The following is a 24,708-nucleotide window of genomic DNA, read 5'->3' as shown; positions in this document are numbered from 1 at the left end:
GCTCAAACAACCTCTCCAGCAGGTTGCATAGATCCAACAGTAGTACGTTTCTAATGTGTTAGATGAACGTAGTTGACATGGTTTCGATTCTGCTTAGCACTTCTTATAATTAAATATTAAACCAAGCAGTATGAGCATATAAAATACTGACAGGAAATCTTTATCTGATTACTCAATAAAAGATACGTCCTCTGATAGAGTTAAATGTAGTATCATTTTTTTAAGGGAGGGGCGGATTGAACGTGAACGCAACCCCTCTGATTGACAGGCCAGTCAACAATAGAAACGGGAGTGGTTTGCGTCACGGTGCGGTAGGCTACGAAAGGAGAGGGGGCGTGTCTGTGGGACAGACGGACCAATCAGGAAGCGGATGGGACTGTGCAAGCGGCTCGTGCTGCTACGGAGGGGCGGGGCTGCGTTCAGGGGCTGCGAGGAGAGAGGGAGCAACACAGGGAGAGGGCAGAGAAAAAAGAGACGGTGGGGATGTGTGTGAGCGTGCGGTGAACGGTGGTGCAGGTACAGTCAGAGCCGGATACGGGTTTTATAGCCGCACCGGACCGCGGCAAAACCGCCTCGGAGCCTCTCTCCTCTTCATCCCCTCCAAACAAGCCTCCGCAATGTCTGGCGGAGGAGAGGTACGCGTCCTCCTCCAAGAGGCCGGGCAAGAGAGCCCGAGGATGCCGGCCTGGAAGCGAGAGATCTTGGAGAGGAGGAAAGCGAAGGGCGGCGCGTCTGGAGGAGCCGGTGCCGCGGAGACCAGCCCCGGAGGAGCGGCTCCTCAGCGGGTCAACGGAGAGCCGACGGGAAACGTGAACGGCAGCGGCAGCGTACCGAAAGGTGACAGTGGACCGAGCGGCGGGTCCGGGCGGAACTACAACATCACCACAGCCAGCCAACACTTCGTGAACAACAAAGAGCCACGGCCGCCGGCCGCAGAGAGGACGGTGTCGAGGGACGACGACAGACCAGAGAGCCTGGTGCTGCAGGAAAGCCTGGGTCCGCTGGAGGAGAACCCGTTCATTAAGCTGGAGAAGGAGCGGAGGAGGCGGCAGGACCGAGAAAACGCCGCTCGTCCTGTCCAGCACATCCTGGAGCTGTACGGCAGCGTACCCGGTATACGGACTATCCGCGCAGAGAATATTATCATAATTGAGTCTGATCCGGATTACTTTCCCGAAGCTGGAGGTATAAAAACCGGGTCCAAGTGGCAGCAAAACGGTGTCAGTAGTTATAGCTCTCTGAACGACCTCCTGGACCGGAGAGGGAGTGCTGTTACCGAGATAAGAGCCAAGGAAGTGGTCATTTATGACACCACGTTAAGCAAAAGCGAGGAGAACTTGAGCACCCTGGGCCGCCCTGACCATGAGGTCACATCATATGAGACGGGTGAGAGTCAAGGCAGGGTGAGCCGGATGCTGCAGAAGTTTGACAGCAACTACGGGAAGCTGCAGAAGAAGTCCCACAGCACTGAGAACCTGCTGGACCTGGATTGTAGTGCCAGCAGCCGGCCAAGGCTCTGGCCCAAGCCACAGCCAGATCTGGTGCCAAAGCCCAGGCCAGGCCCGTCGGGCAGCGGCCAGCCATCGTCGCCCGTCTTCCAGAGTCCCTGGTCTTCCAAACCAAAGCCACAGACTGCTGTCTCTGAGCTGGGCAGCCCCCAGCACCCCACTGGGTCCCCTCAGTCTGTGTCTTCCTTCCGTCAGCGGTTTGAGGAGAGCAAAGGCCAAGGAGCAGCTGTCACCCCCAGAGATGAGCCAGACAGGGGGCAAACCAAGCCCACCAGGGAGAGAGAGTGGGAGGGCGCCGAGGTGCCACCCAAACCCAAGGTGCCATGCTCTCCGGAGATCCTTCGTGCCCGTGCCGAGTCCCCTTCGAGCCCCATCTCATCCAAGGTGTCGCGCTCAACGCCTGACTTTGAAATCCGTCCCTCCCCAAAGCCAGACCTCGCCCGAATCCCCGATGGGGACACCCAGGCACGAGCCCTCGCAAACCTGCGCCTGCAGTCCCGGAACTCTTTCACAGTGATCCCTAAGCGGCGTCTCTCTGCCTCATCTGCAACAGGCAGACCGGCACCATCCAGCCCCGTCAAGTCTCCCCCATCCCACAGAGTGGCAGAGGTGCCCACGCCAGGAGTGCCAACCTCCAACTCCCTCATGCCAACTTTGACACCGTCAAAGAGGAATGAGGAGAAACTGCAGCAGGAGGAGGTTGAGAGGCCAGCGAGGTCATCCAAGCCTGAACCATCTCCTATTGCCACAAGTCCTGTGCCTCCTCCGACCTCTGAACCTTTATCTCCATCTCCTGCTCCAACCCCAGCACCCTCCTCCCCTGCCCTGTCTTCACCCCCCTCCTCCCCGGCTGTTCCATCTTCACCTTCCTTCTCTCCGGTTCCCGCGGACCCTTCTGCCTTGTCCTCTGTCCCTCCTACCCCCACCCCGCCCCCAGAACAACCTCCCGTGGATCAGCTGCCAGTAACAAACATAGACGACATTGAAGTGGAGCCCCCGCGGCGTGTCCCCGTTCCCAGCCCCATGGTGCAGAGGAGAAAGGGGAACACCTTCACTGTGGTACCTAAGCGCAGGGCGGAGCCCGAGGCCCAGCCGAGCTCACCGGAGCCCCAGCAGGAAGCTTCAAGTGAGGCCCCGCCGGGATCCACGCCCCCACAGGCCCCGTACGCTCAGCTGGGCTCTCTGCTGAAGAAACGCTACCCTGCTGTGGAGGAGATTGAGGTCATCGGTGGGTACCTTTCCCTCGCAAGGTCCTGCCTCTCCAAGACGGGCTCCATGGGCAAGAAGGTGAGAGCAAAAACTGAATTAAACTTTGTGGCTCCATTGCGAGGTTTTACACTCAGAGCATGTAGGGGACAGGATGCTGAGAGGATTGGTTGAGTAATTGATTAGTGATACAATTTTGATCATTAACTAATAATTTCAGCGCTTTATCTGGCAAGAATGCCCACAAAATAGGTGGTTTCAGCTTCTCAAAGGTGAGGATTCACTGGCTGTCTGAGTTGATATCACTGAGAATTTCTCAGCAGTCAGAAGGAGTCATGTGAACGCATCACCCCAGTCTCTAAAGTTTGTGATGGGCAGTTTTAAATATTTTCTAACATTTGAAAGACATTTCATTGTTTTCCAATGAAAATAAGTAATGAATAGGAATATTTCATGCTTACAATCTCATGCTTAACACGTGCCAAAGGTTCCCAGGAAGATAATTCAAGTTTCCTCTGATCTAAATTTTGTAGTGTAGTCGCTGTCGTGGTTTTCTCTTTATCTGCATCTGTCATCTTTACTGTTCTTAAACTAAGCCAGCGGCCTCCAGCCACCTGTGCTCTTTACAGATTCAAGTAGCATTTCCACCTCATGGTTTACTGTCAGAGCTGCTTCATGTGTTGTGGTGTGGGAGAGTGTGTCAGCTACTCTAAATCTTAACATCCCATCACTTGACCCGCTCTCAGGCCTGATGGATTAAAAGCGTGTGTTTACACAGCTACTTTGAATGCCACGCAGGGCTTTTTCCTGTGGACTGCCATCCCACAAAGCCATGTTATTTGTCACAGAGTGCATTATTGGGTTAGGTGGCCCCTCAAGCCTATTGACTGAACAATCTCATCAAGGCTGTATTCACTTCTCAGGATTTGGCTCTCGGGTTCGAGCCAGCTCTGACCTGTCCCAGACTCTGGGACATATTGGTGCTTTTACAGTCGAATTCATCTGTGTTTTTGTTCAGAGCTGAGCTATCCCCACGCCTGGTCCTAAATCATAATTAAATGATAGCAAAGTTTGTGTTTTGGGCACCACTGTTATCTTATAATCATAATGAGATATCTGGTGCTTGCTTGTGCAAGGTCTCGCTGCAAATTACTTCTGTTTCATCTGTATCAGGGATTTATTAAATATCAGAGATTGTTTCTAATTAATTTGGCAAGTTGCTAGAGGCAGATTCTGCTCTGGATCAGCCCGAGTGGCGAGCATTATTTTCAGCATGTTTATATTGCTCTTGACAGCCGAATATATCAGCCTGTGGCTTGAATTTTTACTTAACATAACACGTTATTAGGAGCACAGTTTTGGTTCAGATCCTCAGGGTGTAGAGCACGTAGCCACGGCATCCTGGGTTGGAATCCAGCCCAGGCACATGTCATCCCTTACCCTTCGTCTTAGTCTGCTGTGCTGCGAAAGTGGGAATGTTCACACAGTTTCAGGATGCGTTCAGTTACGTCGCACCCCTTCCCTTTGTGATGTACAAAACACTCCATCACCTCCATTGCTGAACATTTCGAGCCTATTGGCACCTCTTCAGTCTGGGCCGGTGTCTCAGCCTCTGAGACGCTGGCCTGCGGTCCTGTTCCCTTGACCCTGTCTGCTGTAATCCTCTGCTTTCCAAGTAAATCCAACTACCTCTTACAATCAGGGCAAGAGACTCCAGCTACTCGCGGTTTCGTCAAGTGGAAACAGTGACCAGCAAATGCACTGGCTCTGCAGCCACTTTTTAAAAACTAAATCACATATGCACTGTCCAGGGCCAGGTATTAAATACTGCTCGCTAGTTCATTTTTGCCAGTTATTTTAGGCTTTATTTTATTTGTTATATATATTTAAACATTCGACGTTGGCTGCTTTTCTTAATATGACTCTAAATGACTCTTTCAGCTATCACACTGGCAGTAACATTTAAACATTTATCCAACCTCAGTACCCAGAATGCCAATTTTTTTTTATTGCTGCACCATTCCTTTAAACAGGGATTTTGGGATTCCTTGTGCAGCAATTTCTCCACATTTCCTTGTAATTCAGCGCCGTATTTTTGGTGTCAGTGGAAACTCTGGGATGTCGACTAGAATTTAAAATAAAGTTCTGTGGGTTAGAGTGATGCTTGCCTGCAGATCATGACTTTATAATGACAGATATGTAGGCTGCTGACTTGTGTGGGTAAATTTAACCGATGGAAACTGGTTGTGGTGTATCGCATTTCTATTGCGTACACGTGCATTTAGACTCTCGGTGACCGTGAGATATAAACACATTCTGTCTTTTGTCCTTGTTGCTTATAAACTAAACACTTTCTCTTTTTGTTGTCTGTCTACTCTTCTTGGTCATCATCAAGGCCCAGTTTTTTTTTTTTCCTCTTTTCTTTTCTGGGCAGGGCTGCCCAGGCAATTACAAAAGCATCAAGGCTTGGCCTGGTCTGTATAATTTGTGTGGAATTTTTGTTCAGTGCCGCTTCTGTGTGAGAGCAGCCTCAGAGAATGGCCTCGGCTCAGCGTGCTGTTCTGGGATTGGGTTTTTGAACGCTCTTTTTCCGACAGACCCAAACCATTTTTTTTTTTACGAGGAACTTGGCTGAAAAAGAATGTTCCACATGCACGTCAGGACTCGAGAACTTTACCAAAGCAGATCATCGACTCTTCCTCTAGATTTTCCAAAAGTATTTAACTGCGTCCATGCTGTCTTGCTTCATGTTCTAAATTTTGAACTCTCTCAAGACTTGTATGAGTGCTGAGTGCTGGACCACATCCAGCACAATCACTCTCGTCTTTATCGCTCCACAAGCACCGCTCTGCTTTGTTTTTTCCCTTATGCGCAGTGTGCTGCTTTATTCCTGTGCAGTGGTGGTTATTAAGTCCTGTCCCCTTGCTTCCAGCTTCCTGTGATCTCCTCCTCTCTATTGGGGAAGGAATTGTGGAAGAGCTATGTAGGTCAAGTGCAGCTTCTTGTACCGCATCGCTTCAGCATTTGCATAAAATTGACTCCGGCTTTCTAGTGAAATACACAGGCCAGGATTGACTCAGTTTTCATCTGCAGTCTGATTGGACCGGGCTCTCTTGACTTGACTTGAGCGCAGGCAGAATTGACAGATTGTTGCATTTCCTTATTGGTAGTCGACGTTGCTCTTTTCCGAGGAGGGATGCAGCTGGCAGCAAGGCACAGGAGGGGGCGAAGTGGTTTGTTTTTTAAATCTGTGCTCAGTATGATCAGTTATTATGGGAAAAGAGAGACGGGCCCATGTGTTTGTCAGCAGAACATCCAGAGGGTAATAGACAGGATGAGATTTAGTGTTTTAACCCGCCTTTATCCAGTGTTGGTAGTTTCTGTGAGGAGCCACACAGATGACTAATTTTTAAACGACTACAGCACATTTATTATGTCAGGATAATGATTAGGTTTGGTGAAGAGGATTGTGTGTTTGTTACTGAAAGGGATAATTATTCAGATGTATGACTGCTAGTCTAATGGAAGTTGGCATTTGGTTAGATATTAATTAGTTAAGTTCAAATTAACCTCAAATCAGCATAAGCTGAACTAACTGTTCATTTAGGCTGCTGTGAAAGTTGTCCATCAAACTCTTGTGCAGACCAAACAGCTGGAGCACAAAGACCACCTTAAAAAAGGGTCTTAGTGGGGTACCATGCAGACCCTTTGGTTTTGGTGTGACAGCAAAGCAGACCAATCACAGAAGTTTATGACTGCAGATATGTGACTTTAGCATGAATTCAAATGCTTCACTACTATTCAGCCCATGTGCTCATTGTGGAAACTGACAAGGAAGTGATAACCAAAGGCAGTGATTCCCATTGGGGCGTATTTGTTGGCTACCCCACAGGTACTTAAACAGGGGTACCTGGAAAGAGTGTTGTTCACCTAACTGAAGAAATAGAAACTGTGATCTTAAAAACAAAGATGTATAAAATGTGTCTATATTTTAGACAAAAATCACCTCACAACTAGAATTATACCGGAGTTAGAGTTATCGGTGTGGTGCTGTACAGGACGTGACTGACCTGAGTGTCTTAACTACTAGTTAACTGGTTAGACCAAGCCAGCCTGAATATGAACAATTCCAGGATCACTATGTATTGTATGGATTCTAATGTGTAGCTAGCGATGCACCACAGTCAGTCTTTTCTCACTGTGATATAGAACATTTCCATGACAGCCATCCCTGCTATGGAACAGGCACTTGAACACATCGAATAGGATTGTGAGTGGGGGACAACATGCACATATGCACATCAACATGTGGGTGCAGGCATTTCCCTGCTACATCAGAGAGTCAGTCCAGTTGCAGTCTGTCTCAGGTCAGTCACTGGAGGTCAGTGATTGTGGTCCATGTAGCACTGATGATGCAGTATAACACTAAAACTGTCCAATAACAGCCTGAGCTACCTGACAATTCATATATCTACTCTTCTCTAATTTGTTTGTTATAAACTGAACCAAGACCAAAAGGAAGCATTTGATCACTTTTTCTCGTGGACTGAATGAACTGAGCTACAGGCGTGATGAAAGCAAGCTAAATTTTAAATATACTGTGCACTAATTGTACTAAAGGCAGTGCTGTTGTTGGACTAAGTAGATATTGACACCATGCATTGATGCATTAAATTGGTGAAATAAAAACGTTACCCCCCAGCTGCCCCTCCATGCATAAATGATTTATAACTGCAGTATAAAAAAAAGCTGTGATGCTGCACATTGTTTTAAAAGTGCTTTCTAACTTCTCTCCATATCAAAGTCATGTTTATGCAGCCCTGAGAACAATCCTCCACCTCTGTGCACGGATGTGAATGACACTATTCATCTGTGTTTCGAGAAGACCATTTTTGCTCTTGTGCTCAAATGTCATGCACGCAGCAGGTTAAAAATACCTAAACCTAAATGGTTAAAAGCTCTCAGTAACACAGGAAGGCCAATGAAAGGGCACACTCCTACATTTACATTGTGCGCCAGGGCTACAGGTGTGAAAGTCCTTTGTGTTTAATTATTTACCACCCAGCAGACATTCCCCATCTCTCCTCCCTTACACTTCCTGAAACCTACCACCCCACCCCCTTCCTTTTCATTTTTTTTTTTTTTTAAAGCCGGCTGTTTTTTTCCTCCTCCAGTCGGTTGGCTTCCCACTATCCTGAGTGCTTTTCTTCTTTATTGAGGCTGAGGTGAAGTGACAGGAGAAGCACTTCAGATAAGGAGTGCGTTCAAGTTTAGTTGTATCTTTAAAGTATCCACATTTTAGAGACCATGAAGAGTAGCCTTGGGACAGTGCATTTTTAAAGAGTGACTCTAGTCTCACTGTATAATGTTCATTGCAAAAACAGTTATTTTTCCAATAGCAATTGAGTAATGCTGCCCTGCAGACCAAAGCAAAATCTGTTTTACGGTCTGTGACGGTCCAAGACAATGTCATGTTTACAAGACATAAAGTTGTGGCTGTGAAACCAAAATAATGAGCTAAAAGATGCTAAAGTGCCCTGTAGAGCTGAGGAACTGCAGAGATGGTGATATTTCTCTGCAGGTGCAAGCAAACCCTTCCACATGACATATTGTTATTTGATCTGTCTGAAATATGAAATATATCAGTGAGGGCAGCTTTAAATTCAGTGTCTGAAATCTGAAAATGTTGCTGTTTCTCTGTACATATGTGAAACTAAATTACTGATACAGGCTATGGATCTTCTTGTAGTTTAAAGTCAACATTGCTTTCGTCTCAGTTGTTTCCCCCAATGGCACTGGTCCTTTTTTTCTTTCTAATTGCCACTAGAAGGTTTTACAATGTTTCCACATCTGAATTGATGAATCTTTCAGGTCTGACAGTTTACTCTGCCTTCAGAGGACCATGATATCTTCCACCTGGAGGGAAAGCATGACTATCACCCAAAATGTATGTTGCAGTGACTGTACAATAGAGCAATGGCTTTAGAGGCCTGGTCCAAGTTTCTCTGTCTCTTACCACACTTCCTGTGGTCCTGGACCGAACTGCTGCATCACTCAGTGCTCTTTTTCTGCCTCTGAAATATCTAATTACTGTATAAAAGCTTTTTGTTCTCAGGCTTGAACATAAGTCAGTTGTGTAACTGTTGTCTGGTGAAGTGAAGAAGAGAAGGACAGAAGTCTTCACCAGACTCGGCGTTTAGATGAACGTGTCCTCGAGTCCCATCTGCAGCTGTAAATGCATTGAAACGACTGCCTCTTACCGACTGTCACGTGAGAGAGATGCTAGTTCTGTTTTTATGATGATACCACAATATGGTTTCCACTCAACAAGCTTGTCATTTCTTCCGAAGAGTGCGTGACTGCAGGATGTGGATGCACACGGACTCTCTCACACACATACACACAACCATGCCTAATATCTGCATAAACACCCGTGTATGAATACACACTTGCGGGTTTCCCCACACAGCCCTCAGGCACATGTGCAACGCTGCAAAGTCAGTGTAATTAGGATTCAGCCAGCAAAGCCCCACTATCATAGTCATGTTTAATTCAGTGTGTGTGTGTGTCTTTAGAGTGCACGAGCAAGACGATGAAGACACTAAAAGCAGGGGATGTTAACAGATGGGGCTTTTTGAAAGTTTATAAAAAGAAACATAGTGGGTGAGGGAAAGAGGCAGGTAGAAACCACTGACTTTTAATACCTGTAGTGTTTTTTCTGCTTTGACATCCGTATTTCCTGGATCAGTTTGTTTGGTTGTATTGATACTTGAAAGGTAACATCTTTACTAAAACCCATCCAGCTGTGTTGGTGACTGAATGCATCCAGTTCTCTCTCTTTGGTTACAAATGCAAAACACTGTTTGGAATCTGGGGCTGTATGTGATGCTTTTTGTGCGTAATGTAAATTTTACCCAAATGCTCTTTCTGTGGAGACTGTATGTAATCTACCTGAATGTTTTCTTCTGTCGTCATGTGAAGCGTTGATAATGGGAAACAATAGTTTGTTTTCCAGTTGACATGATCAAAAGCTCTCTCTCTCGCTCTCTCTCTCTGGTTGCCTGTCTCCACCTCCACTCTCCCGTTTCCCTCTGTCACATATCCATGGCGCCTGTCGCCGGGGCAACACGAGCCACGGCCATTCTATCCTGTCATTAGGATTCCAGGATAAGGACACACTTGCTCTCTCCGTCTCACGCGCATTGTTACATCAGTGTGGATGTTGTAGATTTTGTGACTGGTGGATGCGTAGTTGTTCTGCGGAGCGCTTTGAACCGTGTAAAACTGAAACATCTTCTAATAAAGATGTTTGAGTGGGTTTCCTGGTGACTACGTTCTGTAATCAGCAAACCTAAATCAGTGTTTCTGTGGGTGGAGGCCCAAACAGCTCAGCCATCTGATGTTTAAGAGAGGACTGGTGTGTTTTCATGAGGCCCAGTGCGAAGCCGAGGCCAGCTACTTCTGTACTAAGATGAAAAAGTTTGCCAGCGTGTTTCTGTTTGCTCACTTCTCTTTAACCCTTGTCATCTCTCACGTGCACCATCTTATTGTCTTAATTAGAACCTGATGGAGGCTGGCTATTTGGGATCCATACCAATGTATTTATAGTGTATAGACCAGTTATATTTTCTTTTTACATTAACACATAAGACCAACAGTCTATAGCCATGCCAGTGGTTCTGTGAGGCTGCATATTGGCACAGATTACAGTGCCTAAGCTAAATGCTAATACCTGGATCTTAGCAGGTTAACCACATCTACTGTACCTCAGAAAAGCCTTAAGACTTTGACGATGCTCAGTAGTGACACTTTTGAGTTTTCAATAAACATCCATGTTTTGCTGTGGAACAGGAAGTGGTCTGTAACTGGACTGTAGATGATTAAATATGCCCCAAACATCATATGTTTTATGAGAGGTCTGGCCTGAAGACATGTACATACCACTATTGTGTTTTACTCATAGCCCACCTAATCGAACCTAAAAGAGGAAATATGTTGATGTTCTCCTCCAAGCTGGTTGACCAGATCCATTTTTAATGTGGTCAGCGAAACCTTAAGAGCTTTATGATGCTTTATTGTGAAGATTGTGAGTCAAACAGCATGCCTGTGGCAGCACAGTGAATTTCGATGCTTCGACAGCAAGTTGCTGTAACTCCAGTGTACAACATCCAATTAGCCCTAAATTTCATGTTTGCTAAGACTCCACGCCTGCAGACATTTACATGCCAATATGGAGTTATAGTCACAAGGCCATCTACTGGCAACAGGAAGTAGGCCTTCTGTGACAATCATTTAATTGATATGATTTACAGTTTTTCATGGTGTGGTCTACACTTGATACACTAGGACACGATGCATGATTAATGGGTATTCTCTAGTGCTACACAATTGTCACAGGAAGTGACATTTAACTCCTTTGTGCAGTGTACAAAACACATGAAAATTCAGAGCAGTGTCGACTGGACAGCAATTAGCCAGAAGCTGCCGGGCACACTGAAGTTGTGAGGGCCCAATCACTGCTGCTGGCAGTTTAATTACATGCTGTATCATGTGTAAGTAACAGACATAGAAAATAACACACAGTGGTTTGATGAGCTGCTAGCTTCCACCTCACATTTCGACCTTCAAGGTTTTCTTCACACTGCCTTTATCGTGGATGCGCGCTCTATTCACCTTGTCTGGTATGTGACATCCTTACCATTGTGCTGCCTTAAAACTGTGTTGATCATTGACTCAGCTCAGTCCCAAAGTTCACTGAAACCACAGCCTCAGCCAATTGACCTTACAGCTATTCACTACCAGTTGAACAAATGATCAATATGAGGCACACCCACCGGCTTTTCTTCCCCGTTTGGCTTCTGAAACTTGAGACGGTGTCCAATGAAGCCACTGATGACCCATTTTGAGTTCTGTGAGTAAGAGGTTCCACACATACTGTACTGAATCTGAAAACTGGACCACTTAAAGGAATTATTGGGGGTCCACCAAAAGATTATCCATTGTTTAATTTAACTCTGATTCCACCTCCTAAAGGTTGAGAAATAGAAGATAAAGAATTAAAAAGATTTTTTTAAAGCATTTTATTAACAACAAGATCTTCCTCAGAGAATATCCTGATCCAGTGTGGGTTCCCATCCTATCCTTTGTCCTGATTGTTGCTTTTCAGACACGCCCGACTACACGTCTACACTCTCATTCAACAGTCCAGAAGTGAGCTTTCATGTATTAAATGCTCCCACAGTGACAGTGTGTGGATTGCTGATAGGTTTCGATCTCCACCCTGCTGGTATCACATGACATACCGAACACAATTTGTAGAGTTCCATTAATCTTTGAACGCTCATTCTTATCAGCAAAAGTATGTCCTTGGATGGGATAAAGTATGGTTGAAATGGCTCCACTGGCCTAAGGCAGATCTACGTGAGGGCTCGTTCCTCCTAAAAAGTTAGGGAAATGTGTCTCTTCTCATCATTTCTTATCAGTCACATAATCCAACCCTGATAGCATAGGGAGAGTTGAACAGATACACTCATACTCACACACGGCTACAAAGGGCATACAAATACAGCAGTGACTCACGCAGTCTTGAGACACAGCAGTGTAAACACAGATTTTCACATTTTGCAGCGCTTGCTGCCCATAGCACCAGCCAGAGCTGCGAGCACCAACCACCCACACGCGTGAACGAGTTTCCACAGATATATCAGTGCTGTGATACTTGATAACTGCTGGGTAGTAGCACTTGAAGCATGTTCACATAAACACCGAGCTGATTTAACCTCATGTGTGGTGAAGAATATTCCAACACCTACAGAAGAGCATGTACATTTTCGATCTACTGCATGGGTTACAGCCTCTGAGTAGGTGTGCTGCAGTTTTAGCTCCAGCGTGCACCGACCTTTTACTGACAAAATCAGACTCCAGTGACTGAAATATATGAGTTGGAGCTCCACATCAGAGTCCATGCATCCAACAAGTTATTCTATTCTCTGTTGTAAACTCATTTAATGCAATTTACAACTAAGGTGTGTCTTATTGGCAGGTGGGTGATATTGGCAGTCTGCGAATTACTCACAGTTACTGTGAAGAATGTGCTTACGTGATTACTGTGCTGCACTAACATAAGATAATCACCTCAGCGAGGTCAGTCTTCTTTTATACAGTCGGAAAAGGTTTTGTTAGTGACGTGTGCTTAGAGTGTTGATGTGTGGCATCGTTGTCTACACAGAAGAGTAATTACAGTAACTAACACAAACAACTCATTTTTATGGGCCAAAATTAAGATAGTTAAGCACAACCACCTGGGTTGTAAAGCAAACACAACATTATCCACCATTAAGTGTCAGGTATTGGGTATCTTTTTTACCAAATAAATAGTCCCTGTTAAGACTGTCACCATGGAAACTCCATCCATCCATCCATCCATCCATCCATCCATCCATCCATCCATCCATCCATCCCCAAAGAAACTGATAGAGGTTTTAACCCAAAATGTCCAAATATTCTTTTAAGCTTGTCTTACTGCTTCTGCTGTAAAAGGTTGTTTGGTGGAAGATGCATCCATGTCTTTAATGTAGGACACACTAAAAAATGGACCAAAGAAAGAGAAGAGTTTTGAAATGTGATGGCGTATCTTCTCCATCTGATCGTTAATGATGCGCCCCAACACTTTGTTTCACTAAACGAGGCCCTCTAGTTCACACTAGTTATCCTAATTTCTCAGCACAGCGGAGAGGTACAGCACAGGCTTTGTTTGAGTACATGTAGGCTTTATTATCCCTCTCTTAAGCTAATGCAGCTACAGCTAAACTCATCAGCCGGTTCATTGTGGTCCTGTTCTAATATTATCTACCTAGCTGGAGATTAGCTTTAATCAGGCACCTGGTTAGTCTCCACCAAGCACCGTTAGTCCTTTAACATGCCACGTTAAGAACAGTGTTTTTGTAGAAATCATGATATAATTTAGGTGTCTGCAAGCACCAGAGGCATCAGATTCCATTTACCTATGAGCAGGTGCACACCCAATACCAATATACTGTACACATCCTGCCTGATGCCACCTGGTCCCACTGAGATAAATATAGAAACACATTTTGAAGAGACGCACACCCAGTCAGACACACGTCATGTAGACAGAAACGCTCACATGCTGCTACACCCTCCGTTGTTAACAAGAGCTGCACTATTGTGTCGCAGCTCTACTGTAGCTCAGAAGCTTTTGAGTTCAGCCAGATCAGCGCTGCCAGGGAACTCATCCTCCATGTGTGTGTGTGCATGTGTGTGTCCATTCAGTAGGAACCACTTTTCACCAAACGAGGACACGCCATGCTGGGTGGCCTGGAAAAATTCCTGGCACAGCTCCCATCTCGCCTATTGGCCGAGGCACATTCATGAAGACATAATCTCATCTGCTGACTCTCTTCTTCCTCTCTCCCTCACTTCTTTTTTTTTTTTTTTTGTCAGTCTTCTCCATGTCCCTTTGTGCCTCATACACAACATGCAAACAACAAAAAACAGAGCTGATGAAACCGGGGTGAAAGGAACTTGTGGAATCCATTTCTGCAGTAAGACTTTTCACTCAGCTCGATGTCTTCCCCAGTCTGATGTCTCAGTCCGCTTGTGTCGCAGCTGCTGCTGCGGCAGCTCTCAGCTCTCAGCTCTGCAGACAACCGCAGTCCTAACAAGTAGTCTTCATTTTGTATTCAGCTTCAAAACCTCTCTTTTTTTTTCAGAGCAAGAAAAAGATTCTTCCACAGTGCTGAAATTATTCTATAAGCTTTCTTAATTGTGGTGCAAGGTTTCCTTCTTTCATTTTCTAATCTTCTCTCTCATTTCCTTCTTTTCTCCATGACTTGGAGCTACTGTTTTATGTACAATATAGAAATTACATTCAGAATATACATACCACATAACCCAGTTCTTCATGCAGGATTCTCAGCATTCTTGAATCTTGGATAATGATTATGACTGACTTTGAGAAGCAAAGTGTAGCTTATTTTCTGCAGTCCTACAGACAACATAAATCACACATAAAACAACATAAATCATACTTGTGTATATACATTGAAACGATGAGTATATGAGGGGTTTCTCTGTTTTATTTTAAATAATCTAAATCCACAGCAAACCTGCAATTTCATACCAGTCATATCGGAAGACCTGCTCCATTAATTTAATTCCAAATTCATAATAACCTGCTAAAACAGTGCCTTTTGCTAAAGGTGAAGGAGTTGGAGGTCAACTTTCCTGTACTGTGGTCAAATCAAGTTTTCAAGAAAAACACCCTTGTTATAGCTTCTGACACACATATTCACACACATACTGCAATACATAGTCAGCCTTTGATAGTGTTATAAAACAAAACCAGAATAACTAGTCAGTTGTTGGTGGCCTGTCAAAACCACAGCTTCCTGTCTGACCCTCCTGTGGTGAATGAGAAGGACGGCAGGGCTGAGTCGGGTCCCTGTTGGCTCAGAGGACAGAGGACAAATAACTTCTGCCTCCACGATGCAGGCTTTTATCTCATGGAGAGGTCCCTTTTATATATTAAGATAAAAAAAACCCCATTTTTTGTTGGTTTAATGCTGCAGCTAAACAGCTAAAATATAAAGTCAGAGAAAGGACATCGACTAAGGCACCGCAGAGGAGTCCCATTGAACAAGAGTCTCCTGTGAGATGAGCGCCGGCAGGCCAGACAAAAAGAAAAGTGAAAGACAGTGAAAGAGGAAGCGAGCCCAGCAGCTAGCCTGATTTATTGATAGACTCGCTTTTGGCAGCCAGAGACTTCCTCTAAGACAGGACGCCAGTTTAGCAAGGAAACGCTTTTTGTGGTGTACGATTTAACACAGGAACTAAAAAAAGGAGGTTTTGGGGCTAAAAATAGGCTAGGACTGAGTGGCCTTTTAGAGATAGTAACATAGCATCAGAGCCGAAGCTCTGGTTGAGTGCTACAAACCTAGTCTGGCTGTCAGGAGAAAAAAAAATAAGGAGAAAGATGGTTTTTCTTTGATAGTTGCCCTCTTGTCTCACACCATCACATTTGTAAGCACTGCTTATCATCTTCTTTGATATTTCTGCTTTCCAGCCAGCACCAGTGGCTCATAGCATGATCATTGTTGTGTTATTCTTTTAAATACCTTATGTTGAAACCTTGAGGAATGTAAGACAGTTGATGTTGCTGAACATTGACGCATAACATTAGGTGATATTGGTGAGTAATTGGTTGAAAGGTTGAAATTGTAAAAAGGCTCCTTGTTTAGTTCACAGGGTTCACGGACTGATAAACCCTCGTTCTTTGCGCCGCCTCCTCACATGAATACCAATGTTACAGCCTCCTCACTGATCCCATTATCTCAATAGATGTAATTTTTTTTTTTCTTTATCTGCTTTAATCATATATCACCAACACTCATTAAAACGTGATAAGTGGAGATGCTCAAAAGGATTTACAGTATTTCCAGAAGTTTTGAACACTTAGTCCCGGAAATGCACCAGTGTGATTAAGTAGAGAGAAACCTGTTAATGATTAAAGGTCCTTGTCCTGAATCTACAGTTTCTAAAGACTCTAGTCTTGAATATATGGGTCTTTGTACTCACTCTGTAGCTCCTTATTTAGTCATCTATTGAGCCTTGTCCTCAATGTATAGTCCTAAGCATAAACGCCTCGTCCTGAACATACAGGCCTTCTTCTATAATCTAATCTATAATATCTATTTTTTTCTATAATTGAATCTATAGACTATTGTTCTAAACTCACGCTGTGTCTGTTGTAATCCGAGCTTTTCTGTCCTTTGCTGTGGTTGTTGGGACGGCCGCACATGCATGTTAGTACTCGTTAGTCTGGAAATCGCTCAGTGAGTGAACCTTGACACAGTAAACCTGAGGCAAAAAAAGAGTCCGAGCTGCTGCCCAGCGACAGACTCAACTGAGCCGCTGAGCTAACATAGTGGCACAAAAGCTAAGAGAGATCGAGAGTTAACAGTTGTGTAGTTTTTTTTGTCATCATATATCATGTTATTACATAGAAAGCCTTAGCCCTAGATCGAAATCTGTATCATCCTCAATATATAAATTCCCATTCTAGGGAAATCTAGGGATCCTTGTTTGTAATCTATAGACCTTTTTTTATAGAATTTTTGTCAGTTGACTCCTGACTTGAAAAAAATCCAGTATTTTTCAAAACTTGTAAAACTATGAAACATTATTACTAGAGAAATGCTTCAGAAAGACAGGCAACTTAACTCCCAGGTTACTGAGCAAGAAAAGTCAAAGGTCACATACTCACATTTTGTGACGACCTTACAGATTCACATTTTATGTTACAACCTCTCCACCATCACAGACCTCACCATAATTACAGACGTAGGCTGTTACCAAGTCCCACAGGATATGGAACAAGCATGACATTTTGAAATAGAGGTTAAGTGTGAACCCTGATTGTTGCTGAGTCGGAGGTGGTGTTGCTGGCTTGTGGCCTTGTGATGGAGATTAGGGCAGATTTAGATCACGGCCTTCAGAGTAGATGGAGCCAGGTACAGTACGTTAAGAGCAGTCAGCTGACGGACAAACCTGCTGTTATATGTGTGTTGTATATGTGTGCTCCATGGCAACTCCTTTTGAGTTTGCAACGCCTACTTGTGGCCAGAATACATGAAACCATTTGTGGTCTTTGTGCCTTTCTAAAACTGTATCCGTTTGTGAGAGCCAAAAGAGAAGTAAAGACTGCACTATGAAACTAAATCATATGAAACAGAGGCGCACTGATGGAAAAAATGTTTTTCTTTTCACAAGGTGCCTGAGAAAACAAAAACTGAAAAGTTAAAAACAGATGTTGGCTGCTCAGAATTTCGAAACATACCCTTCGAATGTTCAACAGCAAATTATATGACAATATTATTGTAACAGTAGCTTCTCAGAAAACCTGTCACATTCATCTTCTAAAAGGGTGAGATGTCCCTGTTGTGAATAAATGCCCGTCAGTGTGCTCACTGGCAGCTAAAACCACTGAAGCCCCTGGTCGCAGCGTTGCCATTCATGTTGGATTACATGGTGCAGCAAAGTGCAAGGGCCCGTCTCACCCCACGGATCCATGTTTGCAGACCACTGAAGCGTTGCCAAACAGACATGTCTTACAGTGAACGCTCCGAGACGATCAATCACAGGCCCCAAGCTCCTGCAAGGCTGCCACCTGTCCCACTTAGAGGACACGCAAGGTACAGTACACAAAGCCTGAGAAAACTGCTGCTGGCTTTCCAAGAATCCCAATTAAAAGCTCTGTTGAATAAGTTATGAGGAAGTTGGTTCGTGTTGAGCTAAACTGGCATCACTGCAGTGTGAGCAAAGCGCTGAGACACACAAAAATGCTCAGTTTAAATAGTTTAGGAGCAATGAGAAGTAATAAACTGTTAATGTTTACTGTGCTTCTAAAATGCTGCCAACTTTAAGGAGAGTGGTGTCAGTATTATGGTAAAATCTGTGCTTTGAAATGAGAAGATATCTGATACTTTAAAGTCTAGGCTGATGCCTGTAAAGTTTGGCCTCTCTACCAGACAATGCAGCAAGCAAACATTGAGCAGCGGCTGGTTTGTTTTCTTGGTAAACACATCTGGCTTTTCAATAAAGAGCTGGTCAACAGAAGCCATACAAGTGGCTGCTTGGGCCCTCTCAGTTACAAGCCCCCACCAAAACAAATTGAAGCTGACTCATTCTTATTTTTCTATTCATTTGTTGTGTAAGTACGAACGATATATGGGATCAAATAAAATGGCTTGATGATGAAACATATCATAATGAGATCCACCTACTAGCGTCTTTCTAGCTTACTAGCATGGACTTCATCAGCGAGTGGAGTTTGCTCCGTTGTCATGGAGATGGCTCAGTTGACACCAAACAGATGCTTGTATAGTGGTGTGTGTGTGTGTGTGTATTTATAGTATTATATAAATAGCATGATATAAATGCCATCCACTGATGGAATAAATGGCCCTTTTGGCTAAGATTAATTTGTCAAACAAAGAATCTGGAAATTAATTTTTGCAGTCACTATACTCCATACTCTATAAGTGTGGGGATTTTATGATATATTTTTCAGTTTACTGTCGGTGTGCGTACTGTGGAAGAGCGGAGGGGTCAGATCTTGCAAGGGAACCCCAAAAATCCCTGTGTGAACTGACCATAGTGGTCATTGAGTCTTTAAGGTGTGAACAGGGGCCTTTACGGTGAAAGTGAATTTTGTGAAATCAGTAGTTCCTATCACGAAGCTACCGTACCTTACCGTCTCATTCTCCACTAGATTAGAAATGTGGATTTGGTTGCACTTGCATGTGCCTGGTGACTGGTGTTATTGTCTTTATTACTCACTGGTACTATTTCTGTTTATTGTTTCTCTCTCTGTTATTGTTTTGATAGCTGATTTAAAAAATGAGTAATTATGATTATCAAATCAGCTCAGTAACATGTCAAAGATAATTACAATCACTTATTCTAATTTCTCTGTCTGTGTCTTCTGCAGCTCAAGATCTCTTTCAATGAGTCGAGTCTCAAGAGTACATACGAGTATCCGTCAGAGAGCACCGTGTGGGACAGCGGGGAGGAGGACGAGGAGGAGAAACGAGACGGGAAGGCGGCAGACGAACAGCCAAGCATGGTGGGACGCATCCACATCCCTCGACCTAGTTTCACCACGTCGCCCACGCACACGACCAACAGCAACGGTAAGACAGCGTAGCATGAGCACGCAGGTTAGATGTCTATTTTAACCCCACTAGCAGCACTAAAATGCCAACACTGTGGTCCAGACGTCTCACCAGCTATGGGCCGCATTGGTGTGAAGTTTTCTGCAGATATTCATGGTCCCCAAAGGTTGATCCCTCATGACTTTGGTGGCCCTCTGATCTTTCCTCTGAAGCAACAATTGGATCAAAAGTTCTACTGTGGGTGAATCCCTTATTAATATTTTGGCTGGTGACCCTGAGGTTATACTGGAAAAATCAGAATCTGCCCGCAGGATTGTCATTAGGTCCACTGAGCACCCCATGAACCTTCCTGTTCGGGTGGAAACAAATACAAGTCATGTAATCAAGTGTGTTTATGTAGCACTTCTGTAAAAGCAGAGTTAGCATGAGGCGGGATCAAGAAAAACAAAAAGATAATGAGTTGAGGGTGAAATAAAATCAGAAGCATTTGCAAGAGAAAAAAACAAAAATCGTTAAAAGGATTGTGAGAATAGATGAGCAAAATGTGAATAGAGAGCATTCTGAGATTCTCCAGTTCTTTGAGGGATGAGGATCACTGTGTTTCAACACTTCTTATGATGGGCCATTGATGGAAACAGATTTAACTTAGTTTTAGTGTAAATGACACCACTCCTAAATTGTTTAATGATATGACTTGGAAGAAAGGAAACAGGGTTGAGAGAGCAGGCCTATCTGACTGTATTACTTTGATTTGAATTGATTTACATATGGCAGCCCATCCCTTGTAAAGCTGTTAACGTGAAGCTTAAGATGAGGCGGAGTCACAGAGGCTGTGAGGTCATTTTGTAGTCTAGTTGTGTGGTGTTTTAAATGTCTTTATGCATCTACCAACCCTTTTTATCAAGCCTCAGAGTTCAGCTGTGGTTCCTCTTTCCCAGTGTTGTGTTGACCAGTCATAATGCTCTAAAGTGCAGCTTTACGCTCTTAAAGCTGACATCACTCCCCTCATGGTGCAGGTGTGAGGGACAGTCGCAGCATTAAGTAGGCTGACAGAGACCCCTGCTGGACAAATTGTGAAATACAATGAACAAAATACGGGGCAGACTTGGTGCAGTTTCCATTTTGACTTCATCAGCTCACTTATCACTACTTGCCGTGTGTGCATGCTATAGAAAAAAGGTCAGTAATCAGTATTTTAGTTACACATTGTGTCTTCTTACTGTCTGCAGACCTTTCCAGCTACGTTCCCAAGCACTCCGTGGACTTCAGCGCCTGGCAGGAGCACAAACATGACGACAGCGTTTCGAAGGAAGAAACCACTTCCCAGCAGACACAGATGACAGAGGAAGTCATGGTGAGAGAGAGGAGAGCACCTCCATCCATCCCACTTAAAGCTCTTTACACAGTTTCTGTTCTAGAGTCGACTATCAGGTGCCGTTTACATCATTCTGTTTGCGTCATCTCCCAGTTCTGACTCTGACGTCTTCATTTTACTCATACGTATTGAAGACCCGGGCGTCATTGATACGTGTTATAAATAGTGAAAAATGCAGATCGCGAGTTCCCAGAGCTCAAGGTGACGTCTTCAGATGTCTTGCTTTGTCCAACCAACAGTCCCAAAACCCAAATATATTCAATTCACTATGATATAAGGAAAGGAAAGCAGCAAATCTGAGAAACAGGAACCGGACGTTTGCCATTTTTGACTGATAAACAACATTTTATTAAAGTGACAGCAGATTCCTATCTTGTATATGGATTGTGCCTTTAAGTGCATGGTCCAACATTCAGACTGAAAGGTTTCAATGTGTTGTTTCTGTGGTGCAGTGTTCTAGGAATGCGGAATTAAACAAGTCATGCAGACTATTAGAATCTGGTTTCATTTTGTCATCAGTTTAAGTGATAAAATCTTCATTTCTATCTTAACCTTCAGGAAAAGGTTCTTGAAAAGGATTAATCCCGCCAGCAACTATCAGCACAATATGATGTTTGACAAACGTTTTGCACATGTCTCCCTTTTTAGAAGACGGTGTCAAATCACAAATGAGCATGTGAATTTTAAACATTCATTTTTCTCCTCCTCAGCTGACGCCGGCAGACAGCTCCTCCCTGTCCGACTACAGCAGCGAGCCTGCTCTTTACTTCTGATCAGTCGGACCAATCAGCTGTACAGTAGCATCAGACCTGTGGGACCAGACTACAGCCAGAGCCCAGCGAGGTCTGTCATACGTGGGCCTGAACTGCCTCCAGCTCTACACTCCAGCTGTCTCAAAGCACATACACCTGATCAGACAGGAAACACTTTTTTTTTTCTTCTTTGGGCTGATTCCCTGCCACGGTACCACTGCACGCCACGTTACCAACAGCATATCACAGCAGAACAGCTTCTAGCAAGGTGGCTGTTGTGTCAGGTCAGGAAGAAGGTGGGAATCGAAAACCAAACTCAAAAGCAGCTGGACTGTGTGTGTCGCCCCCCTCCCCCCGATCCTGGACAGTTGATCTGTCAGCCTCCCTCCTTCCTCAACCTCACTAACAAAATATCTGACTGAATCAAATCCGTTGGCAAGATCAAGAGAGACTTCGTCTTCCTCTCCAGACTCTGGGAGAAGTTCACTTGCTTCACGTCCCACCTGTGGTCGTCTGTGTCAACGTTTGCCTCAGGTTTTTGGGAGGTGTTGGCGAGCGGAGGAGCTGAAAGCGAGTGACCAGGCTCCTTTTAAAACGAACAGGAAGCCGCCAGTGCCCATGTGTATGTAACAGAGATCAGTGTTAGCATGGAAACGTGTCATTAGGACGTTCTCCGACAATGTAGGATGTGGAGGACGCTTGTGTAGATCGCTGGCAGACTCAAACACAGAAACAAAAAAATGGTGAAAGGGTGCCACAATTGAAGTTTCTTTGTCTTCTTTTTGTTTTTGTACCTGCATGTTTTGATTTCAGCCAACAGCTCGGTTGGTTCTTTTACTGTAAAGCTTCTGTATGCCTTCTTAGTTTTTGTATGTTTTCTGGCAAACTATGCTGTATTGAAGCTGCTGGACGTTTGGTAGAAGAGTCTTATACGGCAAGCAAACTTCAACACACGTCCCTCCTGTGTGAAGAGGGAGGGAACATATGCACCCCAGGGAAGATTTCTGTCAATCAGCGGCAACTCTGATTTCTGATTGAATGCTTGAAAAAGTGACCTTGGCCAATAGTCTGAATGTCCGTATTAATGGTGACAAACAATATCATCATGCTGTAGAATGTTTCTGTAAATCCTCCATCAAGGTATTTGTGTATCACGTTTATCAAAAGCTGTTCGACCTCCTGACTCCTTTTTCTGGCTTCTTGTGTATTTATTCCCGCTCAGAGTTGAAGTTTGCATGTCTGAGACCTGCTCATGTACAAAAGACATTTTTTGTAAAGACAAATTTTCCGGTGTGGAAGGAACCGGACTGGTGCGAACAGCCCAGCCCGATTTTTTTTATTGTTGTTGACCTCATGTACTTTCACATTCCACAGAGAGAGAAACCGGTCCATCGAAGAAATGAAGGCAACAATGATTAAAATCATTAGCATGTTTGTGAGAGCGAATGCAAGATTGTGTGTGTTTGAAAGAATATGTAATGGTTTTTGTTTTTTTTAAATTAAGATTGTTTTATATACAAGAATGCAACCAGTTTCCAGATGATTTTTTTTTTAACTCATAATGCCAACGGATTAAAGTGTTGCTGTAAAGGCCTCACATTCATTCTTTATATGCCCAAGATTGAGCCTTCGGCCAGTATTTGTACAGTTCCCATCATATTTTCATAAGTATGAAGATGTTGTTCTTACCCCTGTCATTTTTTTCCATGTCTCCGATCAGATGAAATTTGTCCAGTTGGATTTTGCTGTTAGGAGATGAGACGTTTTGTCTTTGTCTGATGAATTTAGGAATTATCTGTTTAGTCTGGAGTCTTGATGTTCAATGTGTTTGCACTGTCATGCTTTTAGCTTTGTTTTGCACCTCATGAGAAGGAACAGAGGAGGCGACAGAGGAAATGTGCACTTGAAAGAACAAGAAGTCTGGTTGAAGAGTTTTATTTCAAAACAGTAGCCACTACTGACGCCTGCTTCTGTACAACTATTGATTGTAGGTCGGACACAGTAGATAAATAAGAATTTTTAGATTTTTGTTTTAGACTTCAATTATTGATTTTGTTTGAAACAAAATGAATGAATAGAATTTGGGAATAGAACTCTTCAATTGTCTATGATGAATGCCATGTCCACTTTTTTATTCTGTCTGCCACAGCCTTGCATCAAAAGTCTTGATTGTCAGCCATGACGCTGTGACCACAAACCGTAGCCCAAGTGTAGGTCCAGGGTTTCTTCTTTGTCCTGAAGTTACCCCAAATCCATCTTTTAACTTGTTTTTGGTCAGTTTTAGCTCGTTTAGTAAAATTAAAAAAAAGTAGAAAAAAGAAAATCACATTTTTTGCATCACTGCTAACCGTGCTACTAAGTTTGAATGTATTTTTTAACCATTCCAGTTGTCCATTAGTTTCCAGACCTTCAAATGGTTTGAAAATCTACTAGACGACTTGAAACTTGCTCGACTTGTACAAGACAACACAGTGAACCCTGATGGATTACACAACTCAAGCAAGTTTCAAATAGACTGTCCTACTGTGAGGAAATGAATGGAAACCAGTGGCTGCTTGAAATAGTAGGAAGAACCACAAAACTGTCATGAGCATGCATTTGCGAAGCAAAAAAGGGCAAGTACATGTGATTTGTAGTTTAATTGGGCCCATAGACTTGGACCTGATACTGAGCTGTGGCTAACGGTCACATGACACCTGTGGATTCACCTGTGGTAGCTGCTGCCTTCAACGACCAAAACCCCAAAGAGGACATCAAACGCTTTGTGAGAATCTTAAGCTCTGTCTTTCTGTGAACTGAAGGACCAGAAAAGGCAGAGTGATGTGTTTGAATCTCCTCTGATCGTCTTAAATGACACCAGCAAGAACGTTTCTGATGGCCATTACTGGAACATAAAGACAAAGGTCTTGACTTTTGAAGTGTATATGCGGTTGCTCACCGCAGTGTTTTCCCCATCTGTCTACTCCTGTTGCAAAGTGAGCAGTTTGTGTTGGTAACACTGTAGCAGCTCTGTGGTAGAAGCTCCATCCTGTTCCCCCTTTACTTTCCCTCTCGTCTGTAAACCTACATCTCAGCAGATGCTCTTACTGTAAACTTATCGTCAATGATTTGGTCAAAAAAACAAAAAAAAGTGATGTCATACTTGTACAAATGAAAGCTCAATAAATAGAAGA

The 24,708-nt window shown here is 44.0% G+C and overlaps 1 protein-coding gene across 1 annotated transcript; it reads left to right on the top strand.

The window, feature by feature from the left end:
• Positions 1-477: 477 nt before the first annotated feature.
• Positions 478-24,708, top strand: tprn (taperin). Its single transcript, XM_070850928.1, has 4 exons — positions 478-2,795; positions 19,225-19,426; positions 20,638-20,762; positions 21,494-24,708. Exons 1-4 carry the CDS (start codon positions 618-620, stop codon positions 21,554-21,556), a joined length of 2,568 nt encoding a protein of 855 aa, XP_070707029.1. The 5' UTR covers positions 478-617; the 3' UTR covers positions 21,557-24,708.

This window comes from Pempheris klunzingeri, chromosome 19 (genome assembly GCF_042242105.1).
Source record: "Pempheris klunzingeri isolate RE-2024b chromosome 19, fPemKlu1.hap1, whole genome shotgun sequence".
NCBI lineage: Eukaryota > Metazoa > Chordata > Actinopteri > Acropomatiformes > Pempheridae > Pempheris > Pempheris klunzingeri.
This window is presented reverse-complemented; position numbering and strand designations above follow the sequence as displayed.